The sequence below is a fragment of the Lolium rigidum genome, chromosome 2 (assembly GCF_022539505.1).
Source record: "Lolium rigidum isolate FL_2022 chromosome 2, APGP_CSIRO_Lrig_0.1, whole genome shotgun sequence".
In the NCBI taxonomy this organism is placed as follows: Eukaryota; Viridiplantae; Streptophyta; class Magnoliopsida; order Poales; family Poaceae; genus Lolium; species Lolium rigidum.
The window spans coordinates 183,646,708-183,658,509 of NC_061509.1; the positions used below are offsets into that span (position 1 = coordinate 183,646,708).

The 11,802-nt window shown below is 42.5% G+C and overlaps 1 protein-coding gene across 4 annotated transcripts; it reads left to right on the forward strand.

The window, feature by feature from the left end:
- The first annotated feature begins 665 nt into the window (after window positions 1-665).
- Window positions 666-11,578, forward strand: LOC124692687. Of its 4 annotated transcripts, none has more exons than XM_047226113.1 (5): window positions 666-746; window positions 3,253-3,370; window positions 7,622-7,701; window positions 7,791-10,877; window positions 11,276-11,578. In XM_047226113.1, the coding sequence occupies exon 4, from the start codon at window positions 7,801-7,803 to the stop codon at window positions 10,822-10,824; it is 3,024 nt and encodes a 1,007-aa protein (XP_047082069.1). In that variant the 5' UTR covers window positions 666-746; window positions 3,253-3,370; window positions 7,622-7,701; window positions 7,791-7,800; the 3' UTR covers window positions 10,825-10,877; window positions 11,276-11,578. The 4 variants fall into 4 exon arrangements, with proteins under 4 accessions (XP_047082069.1, XP_047082068.1, XP_047082071.1 ...); XM_047226112.1 differs by having other exon boundaries at window positions 3,253-3,307; XM_047226115.1 differs by having other exon boundaries at window positions 3,253-3,307; window positions 7,797-10,877.
- The last annotated feature ends 224 nt before the right edge of the window (window positions 11,579-11,802 follow it).

An 11,802-nucleotide genomic window follows, 5' to 3' on the forward strand; every position in this document is an offset into this window, starting at 1 on the left:
GTTTTATGGGTATTTGCTAGAGGTGCTCTTATGAAGGATGGATTGATGATGTTAGAGCAAGTCCAGCAGCACCCATATAGCTATCCCTATACCAAACATAGGAAAAAGAAGGAGAACATTGGGTCCACCAACTCTCCAATAGCCTCACTACCCAGGTTGTGTTTGTTAAAAAACTGACATGTCGGCTCTATATTATTAAAATATAATTAAAAATAACATAGGGGAGGGATTATTGTGGAGCTGCTGAAAAGGAACAAAATATAAGAAATGAATCTTTTTAGGAAAGTCCCCTACAAAGAGACATAGGGGAAAAATGTAGGGGTTTGCTGCACTTGCTCTTAGGAGATGACATAACCTAAACTTGGTTCAAACTAGGATTTTGGGATAAAATATGCTAAATTTGTCTATTAAATGCAATATCTTATGTCAAACATTTTTTTAAAATTGCAATAACCTTTTTGTTTTGTTTTAGTGGTATCAGATTTTAAGCACAAAGAGCACAATGCGTCCTATCACCCACATGCTTAGTCTGGGTGGCATTCTTGTAAATATTACGAACTCCAGGGGTATTCATTATGGCAAAGTCGGAAATTTCAAATCTTTGGGGGGCAAATTTTTGCCGCGGGCTACCCTAAAATGAGCTATTCCTCCCACCCACCTCGCGTCTCCCTTCCCGCACCTCCGAAATAGAGAAGAGGGCGCTGCGGCGTACTCAACCGCAGGACTCGACGGCGGCGCGTGCGTAGGTGAGTCTTCTCCGGCCATCCTCCTCTCTCCCCATGGCAGTGCCCCGCCCCATTCTTCTTCCAACTCCCTCCAGTGGAGCAGCCGCGGGAACCCTATTCCCCTCTAAACCCTAAATCCCCCGACTGAATCCCATCTGCATCTTCCTCGCCCGCCGCAGCCACAAACTAGGACACGAGCTTACCAGCGATCCCGGGATTCGGTAGGTACGGGTTGGAACCAACCCCATCCATCGACCCTGATCATCCCCGGACCACCTCTCGTTGCAACAACGGGCTTGGCGGCCCGGCGGACCACCTCCCTGCGTAACCCACTGGCGGCAACGATGATTTTCATCCCATCTTTGGTGTGCACCGTGGACAGGAAACCCCGTGATTTCGTTATTTTTTTGGATGGCAAAGATCCCGTCGTCCACTGTTCCTGTGTTGATTCGAAGCAGCAATTTATTGGGTGGCCGGAGATTAGCCGTTTACTCAGATGATGTGTGGTGCACAAGTTGGTCGGAATTGGTTTTGTTCGTCTCTAACTTCTATACATTGTTAAGAGGAGAGCGCCAAATTGCCGAACCCCTTGAAGCCCCTTTCTCCCCCATACCACGAGCGAGTAAAGAAAGAGGCAAGAGCAGACAAGACGCCGGCGGCGGCGGTGGGAGGTACCCGGCCCTCACCAGCCTCTGCCCCACCGTTGATATTCTCCTTCGTTCTCCATGCCCCCGTTAGATTTACAAGTTGGTTTTGCTTTCCCCGATCTGGCTGATACTTGCTGTGTGCTGATCAATCAGATCATTCCGCCATGAGCCGGGAATCCAAATGCATCAGCCTAGTTTTTTTCTCAAGTGTGCCGGTCCTTGTTTGATTGAATTGGTTTGGTTGTGAGCTATTTCTGCTTGCTTGCAATTGCTCCCTTGCTGAATGCCAATGTGATGCATTTCTTGCTGCATGGTTTAATTTTTCCTTTTCACCTTGGAACGGGGTCAATGAGCCCTCGCCACCATGACTCCCCTCCAGGACTGGAGCATGGCAGCTCGAAACAATTCTCATGTATTTGTTGCCCCCAAGCTGGACTGTTGTGTAGTGGAGAGGTGAGATTCACCTAGACTAGGATTGTTTTTCTTGGTGGTTAACAACGAGCCCTAACTTGATCCGATTGTTTGGATTTATTTTCTGCTTGGTGGAGTACTACTAGCAGTTCAGACATAATCTGGGTGGTGTGGAGGGTTGTTGTTGTGGTGTTTAACTGACCCCCCATGTGTATCCGCCCTCTTCTCTTGTATAACTGTTCTCTTACCACAAATGAACAATAAATGCTGAATTTTGCCTCTTCAATAAGTCTTCGCTTGTATGAAGTACACACATGCATCTTGGTTGTAATAGGCTTTCTATGCATGATCTATCAGATAGTTAAGTATGACACTGTCAACGGCTCAAGTTATTGGGCCTGGGCCAAGTGGTCAACACAATGCATAGCGCAAACAAAAAATCCCTGACTGTCAAAGCCAGATGGTTGAGATTATGCAACGACAAGGTTGTGCAGTTATAGTAGCAACAGCAAACGATTTGCTTCCCTTGCAGATATTTCCATTGCTTCAGTTCACTGCAGTAATATGTTAAAAACTCTCTGGAGCAGTCACTATCTTTGTTGATTTGCTTTAGTTCACTGGGAATTTCAACTTATTTGATCTTTTCTTTTTTAATTACCACCAAAGAATCTGTCGCGCAGTTTTCGGTCCCATTGGTATCATTAATTGTGAAACTATTTCCCATCATATTCAGCTGGTAGTTTTCAATCATAAGTTGGTATACATTTGCAAGGATTCTTCTCTTGGCTGTTCTAAGAGTGTGCTTCATTGAACTGAATCTGATGTCAGTTTACATCTGTCTGAATTCTCTAGACCTAATTACACTGGAAACAGCAGTACTTTCTGACCATTTGAATGGATTCTGTGGGAGATTAGTAGGTTACTTATTCCTGAAGATCAAAGTACAACGGGCGACATGCTTTATAGTATTGCCTAAGACCAGATTTTAACCGACTAGGCCTCGATTTCCATAGCTTAAACAAACTCGATTAACTCCTAATTAACTCTCTTCAGTCCCTAATGCAAACTTGATCCAACTCTTATCATATTCTAATGCCTTCCTGGACTCCTGCCGCAGCACCTAGTGCAGGCCTTCTGGATACATCACACCTAAGATGTGCCACCTTCTTCGCACCTGAGCTTGACAATTATAAATTTGGCACCAAAAGGACTCCGTAACATTGGCAATCTCGATAGCATGACTGATCATATCAGTTAGTGTGCAATTTTTATATGGTTTAATTTGGTTGCGGTTTGAAACTTGGTCATCTTTATGGTACCACCACTTATTACTAGTTTCATGTTGTCTTCATGTGGGAAATATTTGTGGAAGCAAATCATGCAGGCTTTGTTTATATGGTTCAATTGCAAATGACCAATTTGTATAATTTCTTCCCATTGTCCCCTAATTGTCTTGTCTTGTCACTCAGGCTGCTTCTGTGCTTCCTCAAGAAGAGTTACCGTACTTGGGAGTTTGTGCGCCTGGTACCGATTCAACTGTTGAACCTTTTTATTGGATGTTATTCATGTTCCATATTGATCGGTCATGTGAGTTACTGAATACATAAAATATAGAATAATGCCATAGGTGTAATTTATTTTCGAATAAATGACCTTGACTCTGAATATCAAAGTGGAGATATTCTGCATTCTGAATCAGATGGGGGATATACCTGTGTCTCAAGCATGTAGGCATTAATCTTTTTTGCTCCACTTAGCTTATTCCTTGCATGTAGATTCTGCGAACTTGCAATATTTTCATCGTGTACATGTGTGTTTAACTGTTAACTGAAATGAAGTTTTCTCTTTGCAATAAAGTGCATGTTCTCATAATCTTGGGGAACTACGAGCTAACTCTTTTTGATTAATTTATCGACAACAGTTCTTATAGTAGATAAATAGATGTTCAGTTTTGGTTGTTTTTATGAGTTTGTGCACTCAGGGTTGGCAGGGGCGGTTGTAGCATGGGGATGTGGTATACCTTGAGTGCCAGTGTTGAACAACGTTTTGATTGACTGCCAATACAAGCCACATACATTACTCTTACGCACCCGATAGGTGTTCATCTCACTGCTCTGGCTAGCTGCATGCCAGTACGTGCTTTCCCTCTCTGCCTCAATAGCTGTCCCTAAATTCAACCACCACAGCCTGCGCCTCCTGAATGTGTCACCCTCACCACCACCCAATGCCGCCTCTTGTTAATGACCTGTGCAGCCCATTTCAGAAAGCTGAGGAGTCGCACAAACGACAGAACAAATGCAGAACCCTTTATTGGTTGGCAGGGTAATACCTGAAAAAGTAGGGGTCTTGTGCCAAATTCGAAATTGCGCCATAGACATAGGAAAGGTTGATGCTGACTACTACTACACAAAATATTATAAGGCCTTATACAAGTGGTTTTTGTACTGGTTCAGCAACGCATGGTTCGTCTTACACGCGATGTGTGGTTGAATTGATCACGTCAGGTCAAAGCGTGAATTGCCACTGACTTGAATTAAAAAGAACTATTGCAATTTGTAAGCGAACACCTGCACAGCTGGTGGCTAAGCGCTTGGTCCATGTAGTCATCGTTGTCCAGCCTGTCCACTCTGGAATTCTTCCCGGAGCTATTTCCAGCAGCTTGGATTAGCGCCATGGAAGGTGGATCCACCATGACCCTGTCGGCCTTTTTGGCAGTCTCACCCCTTGCCTTCTTTGTACTTGCCTGGACAACGCTCTGGCCCGCATCATTCCCTGCTATGGCCCCAACAACGCTCTACCAGATCCATGGCCCCATCGTACATGACCAAGATTATTGACCCCAACTCAGGAATTAGCACATCCATGTAGTAATCCGCACAATCCACAAACTAGTACACCCTAATTGTCATCTTGCTTAATTGTTCACCGAACCAGAAGGAACCCATCTTCACCGAACACCTCTGCCATGGCGTTGCGGGCAGTGCTTCAGTGCCCCCTCCTTCCCCAGTAAGAATGCTCTAGCTGCCTCACTTTCTTTTCCTCACTGCATTACACCCAACCAGAGATGTAAAGACACGCGTGCCTCGACGTGGAAGGATTTTTCCTGTACCGTGTTCCATAAGCCTGTCCATATTCATGGACAATCGGTCCACCTCCGAAGAAAATGGTGAATTCATAAAACATTCCTGCATCGTATATAAACATAATATGTCGTTACTCATGATGGCCATATTATGTGTACATAGAAAAAATGTATATGTGTATATTCATGGTGAATGTAGTTGTTTGGACTTAGATCTGTTAACGCATAAGCTTGTCGAAAGCTCGAGCTGGGCTCTGCTGACTTTGAATTTACTTTTGAGCTTGCTGTCAGTCTGGGCAAAGTTCTGCTGTGCCATTTGAGCTCAAGCTTGTAGTCTTCTGAGCTTCAGCTAGGCTAGCTTGGGGGCTGGGCTGAAGTCAGAGTGATTGTTAAGCTTGAGCTTTTTGACAGCTACCCTAGTGGTGTTGTTGTCTGTTGTATATGAAGGTAAACAAAGTGGAAATCATCACGTGGAAGATGACCGGGTGTGGTGTCAACCTTGTTGAGATGAGACGACATGAGATCATAGATGCCAGAGATGAACTTTGAGGAAAGAAGGCTAGTATTCTCATTGCTTAATTAGAAGAACAAAATACCTGGCTTTAAGTCCTTTCTTTTTTTATCGAGAAAACGCAAAAAGCCTTTGCGTTTCATTTCATTGAAAAGTAGGAAGAGAACAAGGTTTTAGATGTTACAACCCACAGGAGGGGGAAGCACAGAAGGGTCTTAGGAGACAAAAAGGATTAGTGCACATCCCAGGTGCTCGGCAGAATGGCACGCAGGCCTAGCGCGCCGGCCCTGGCCCAAAGGCTAGCCTCCTTCCTTTCTTTTCACCTTCAGCTTGTCCATAAGGCAGCTTAAGCTTAACTGCAGAAGCTCCTGTGCAGGGACACCCTCAGAAACTTGTGTCCTGTTGCAAACAGCTTGCGGAATTTGAGCTTATTGTCTTAGTTGACCAAAGTCTGAAATACCGCCAGTTTTTATAACATTCTTTTTGGACTGTTTTAGCTCCCAATTAGCAAGAAAGTAAATTTGCATACATGTCACTGTTCATGAAGCGCGAGTTATTACTCATAGTCCATTCATCATATTTTGTATATACACATAATACATTCACCATTTTATGCTCTCACTGGATACAGTAATTAACACACAACATATTCATGAAATGTTTGAAGACATAATTATATGTATCATGCCTTGGTTCATCCTGAAACTTTCTGTTTAAAGAAACATTCAGTAACTATTTTAGCAGACGACTAAAACTACATTTATGCGACAGATAGATTAATCCAAATCATATTGGTGATTTCATGAGTACTACTCTCTGAAGAATATTCATCGGAACTGTTTTTTTTTTGGCAAAATATATTCTGATATTAACCGCGAAAACCGTAAGCAAAGGAGCAATAGAATCTTCTTTTGAAATAGAAGCAGACATTCTAAAATGATGTCCTTGTTGTGAAGCAAATAAACAGCCATGGAATTTGTCATTATCTTGTCATTTATTGAAAGAACATAGATCAAGCAGAGATTAATTACTTATCACGACCAGACACATAAGTCAATGGAGAAATCCATCACTTCATGGAGCTCTTTGCACTTCAAAATTATTTGCCACTGTTTGAACAGAGACGTGATCATGAGACACAATGACACATAGAAATGTCCCAACACGGTAGTTAACACCATGCTTGACGTTGCATCCTCCAGGTGGGCAGGTGGTATGCCTGGTATGAGAAATAAGGGTTTATACCGTAAAGCAAAGGGGCAATAGAATCTTCTTTTGAAATAAAAGCAGACATTGTAAAATGATGTCCTTGTTGTGAAGCAAATAAACAACCATGGAATTTGTCATTATCTTGTCATTTGTTCAAAGAACATAGATCAAGCAGAGAATAATTACTTATCGCTATCAGACACATAATTCCATGGAGAAATCCTTCATGCAGCTGTTTGCACTTCAAAATTATTTGCCATTGTTTGAACAAAGACGTGATCATGAGACACAATGACGCAGAAATATCCCAACACGGTAGTTAACACCATGCTTGCCCTTGCATCCTCCAGGTGGGCAGGTGGTATGCCTGGTATGAGAAATACGGGTTTATGTATGTTGTCTGAATCTTTATGTCTTTCTTGTACGTTTATGATGGTTTTATAGATTTCTCTCCCCATTCCTTTGTGCTCAGATTAGTGAAAGTGATACTGCACCATATATGACATTGTTAGCACATTAGTGGTATGCTGCAATTTTTTTGATGCCAACATAGCTAGCTGAAAGTTATCTATTTTGTTGCTCCAAGGCATATATTTTAATCTGACATAGCCTCTTTTTAGTGTGTATTTAGACTCAAAGCTCTTCTGGCGAGGCAATGTGAATTTTGTCCTTAGATTCCATCTATGCACTAGCTTGATTGTTAACTCTGTAAGGCTGATGCGTATATGGACTTGATCTTGACTATTAGCCATAGTTAGAGCCCTCAAAATTCCAAAATTATAGTGACCGTATCATTCAATTTGTTAGATCTTGCTAACTATCTGAAAAATAGAGTAGAACTGAAACATAATAATCAGTAATACACTAAAGTGATTGCTAGATAGAAAATCTACTTATTGATTCATCTAATCTGCTATTTGTTATTTACTTCATAAAATGGCATCATCATTATGAAGTCCATGAGTGCATATTTTGTTGGATATGACTATGGTTTTGTAAACTTATGTTATTCTTCCATTCTTTCACAAAATTTCAGGACCTGACACACCAGAAACTCTTGTTCGTATATGCAAGCTGGTCCATGCTGTTTATGTACTGTTGAGATAGTTTGGAAAGGTAGCTGAGTTCAAATTTGGGTTTTATATAGCCCCTTTCAGTTCACAACATTTTATGTGATTGTTTCTGATTTCCCAAACCAATTTCAGGAGCAGTGTTATGGAGTGCAACAGAGAAGAGGCCATCAAGGCCAGGGAAATTGCTACAAAAAAGTTAGAAAACAAGGACTTTGTTGGTGCCAAAAGGATTGCACTGAAAGCACAAAGGATTTTTCCAGAGCTTGAGAACTTATCCCAGCTGTTGACTGTCTGTGAAGTACATTGTGCAGCAGAGGCAAAGTTAAATGGTTTGTTGGACTTCTATGGGATTCTCCAAATGGATGTAACGGCGGATGAGGCAACCATAAAAAAACAGTACCGGAAGCTTGCCTTCTCACTTCACCCTGATAAAAACAGTTTCCCTAGTGCAGAAGCTGCTTTCAAATTGGTTGCAGAAGCTCACTCAACATTGTCTGATCGAACAAAAAGACCTGCATATGACAGCAAGTGGAGGGTTGCTTCTAAAATTGCACCAAAGCAGGGTTCAGAACAAAAGCAAGGTACCCAACCAAATCAAGGTACAAAACCAAATCAAGGTACCCAACCAAAGCAGGCTACCCAACCAATGCAGGGTAAGAAACCAAAGAAGGCACCAATAACAAAGCAGGCAAGAATGCAAAAGCAGGAGGCAGTACCAAAGCAGACTACAGAAGCGATGAAGAAATCAGTTCCATCAACCTTTGCTGATCAGGCAATCTGGACCAAATGCAATCACTGTAGAACAAAATATCAGTACTACAGCGGCGTACTAAATCATAGCATCCGCTGTCAGAACTGCAATAATTTTTTTGTTGCTTCTAAGCTGAATGAACAAGATGTTCCTTCTGTATTCACATCAAATGCAACGAATGGAATTGGACAACAGGGTGGTCTTCCCAGTCAACAAGACTGTTCTACAAAGTTCTCTTCTAGGTTGAACTGTGATGCTAAGGCCTCGGCGAATGGAGCACAAAATGATGAACACATGAAGAGTGCCAGGACAGTTGGTGAGAAGGTTAACCATGCAGAGGCAGGTGGGAAAAGGGGGGTTGAATTTTCAACGGGGAATCTGTCTAAATCACCTGCACCAAGTTCAAATGACAAGGCTGGTGGAAAGATGGCGGCTGACCCTGCCGATCCAGATGTTGCTGATAGTACAAACATGCGTAGTAGGGTAGTAGATACATCAGCAGAGCCAGGCGCTATTGGCAGCCCTAGCCCCCGGAGATCAGCTAGGAGAAAGGCAAACCCTGATGCCAATATTGCGGTTTCCCCTAGCAAAAAGAAACGAACAATAAAAGATTGGTTTTCAAATGCTGACTCGAGTTGTAAGAAAACATTTGAGGGTAATGCTGCTCGTGCTGATGTAAAAATTGGTGAAGCTCATGTCTCCAGTGAAGCACAAAAACAAGAGAAAGGAAGTACTACTAATGAAGGCAACCAGGAAAACATTAAGAAAGAAGTCATCCATGATGCACCTGCTGTGAAGAAGCCCTCCGATTCTGTGCAATTTTCCTACCCCGACCCAGAATTTTTTGACTTTGATAAACGCAGGCTTATTAATCTGTTTGCAGTTGATCAGATCTGGGCAGTTTATGATGATCGCGATGGCATGCCACGGTATTATGCCCGAATAAGGCGTGTAGATGCTACCAAATCCACAGTTCAGTACACTTGGCTGGAGCATGAGGCAATGAATGAAGAAGAAGACAGATGGACTGATGCACTGCCTGTTGCTTGTGGTACGTATAAATTAGGAGAAACAGATGTATCACCAGGTACCCTCATGTTTTCTCATCTTGTTCCATGGGGAAAAGGCCGAAAAAGGAGTTCGTATGAAATATATCCCCGGAAGGGTGAGGCATGGGCTCTTTATAAGGGTTGGAGTATGCAGTGGAGCTCAGATGCTGATAACCATAAAACATACGAGTATGACGTTGTGGAGGTCCTGTCAGATTTCACAGTGGAAGCTGGAGTTGCTGTTGCCCCCTTGGTCAAGATTAAAGGTTTTGTCAGTCTATTTGCAAAAGTAATTGGCAAATCATCATTTGTTATACCGTCTAGTGAAGTGCTTCGGTTTTCTCACAGTATCCCGTCTTATAGAACAAAAGGAAATGAAAAGGTAGGTGTGGCAAGTGGGTTTCTTGAACTAGATACCGCATCACTTCCTAGTAACCTGGATGTAGCATTTCCGTCAGTTCCCATCGGCAAGACAATTAATAGTGGCTGCATTGATGCCAGTGGTATTAGTACAGCAGGTCCTGGAAATGAACAAAGTGCTCAAAAAGAAAATCAGCGAAGTGGAGGAAAACATATGGATGATTTCCCTGAACGAACCCCAAATCAGCAACAGAAGGTCCGTACTGGGAATGTGCCTGGTTCTTCCTCTCAGCAATTGTGCACCTCTCCAAGTGCTATTGCGACATATCCAGACTCAGAATTTTATAACTTTGAACAAGGGCGATCATATAATAAGTTTGAACGTGGCCAGATATGGGCTCTTTACAGCGATCTGGACAAATTTCCGAAGTACTATGGTTGGGTGACCAAAGTTGATATGGAACCGTTCAGATTGCATTTGACTTGGCTCGAACTTAGTCCAGAACTGGAGCAAGAGAAGATGTGGTTGGATCATGATATACCTGTGAGCTGTGGGAGATTTAAGCTCCACAACTGGAGGATCAAGTATGATTCAAATGATGCATTCTCTCATTTAGTAGAAACTAGCCCAGTTAGCAGTTGCCAACGATCATTTGAAATTCACCCGCGAGTAGGGGAAATTTGGGCCGTGTACAAAAACTGGTCACCTGACTGGGTTCCTTCCAGCAGTGACTCCTGTGAATGTGCTATTGGTGAGATTACCGAGCGCACTGAAGCTAGCACAAAATTCTCATTTCTGACTCAAGTAGATGGTTACAGAGTTGTGTTCAGGCCTGACAATGAACGAGGCATTTTGGAGATACCTGCAAATGAGAACTTAAGGTTTTCCCACCTTATACCTTCCTTCCGCCTGACAGAAGAAAAAGGTGGCAAACTCCGTGGCTTCTATGAGCTAGATCCAGCTTCTGTTCCTGATGCTTTCTTGCCCCGGGTCAGCACCTGCTGACTTCAAAGCTGACTGTTCTGAAGCTAAAACTGAATTACTTTCAATTAAATCAGGTACTCATCTGGTCGCTCTTGTGATATGGTTACCAATCACTTTGGATGTTGTTATTTGTAGGAGAAAGCAAATGATCAATTAGGAATACCTGTATCCCTCTCTTGATTCGTCACGAGCTTGATGAACATCTCAAACCTTCTAGTGCCTGGCTTTTCTTGTTGTTGCTATTTATGTTGTGGAACTCATGAAAGCTGCAAAAACCTGATGGTTTCCAGCATATTGCCAATCCACTACCAGTACTAAACTGATTATATATGATGCTTGAAGTATATTTCCTTATTATGGTCTGCAAAAACTTACTTTCAGTTGGTAATTCTGGTTATTTGTGATGAAGTATTCTCATTTTCCTATTATGGTCTGTATTATCCAAATTAATTTTACTTGTTCATTGCTGCAGGCTATGTATCGATGAGCAGCTTAGAGAAGACTTATGTTCATGCTCCCCTTTTGCTGTGCTGGAGGTTGTGGATTCATGTCATTTGCTGATGAACAGAGGCCATTCCTCAAGATATCTGCTGTTAGAATAGAACTCAGCAGGAAAAAGACTGGAATTATTTTTAGCAATGTCTTTAGCTTCAGACTGTATCAAGTCTAGTGAACTGTGAGTTTGGTAGACGAGTTTAGCATCAATGAGTACACCCTCATTTTGAAATGGTTCGGAAGTTAAATCTTTTGCAGTCATTGCGGACAAGAGGCACCACGCCGGGGGCATACTCTTCTGTATTTCGTGTGTGTTTGGAATGGACATATTTTTCTCATGTGTGCTCCGGTATTCAGCACACACAATAAAATACCTCCAATCCAAACATAACCCTAGGTGCCTAGGCCCCTGTTTTGATGGCCAGTTTTCAGGCCCAAACCAGCGTTTCTTTTGATCAGAAGAGTATGCGTTTGGAAGCTTGTTTTGGCGCAGTCCAAATCCAT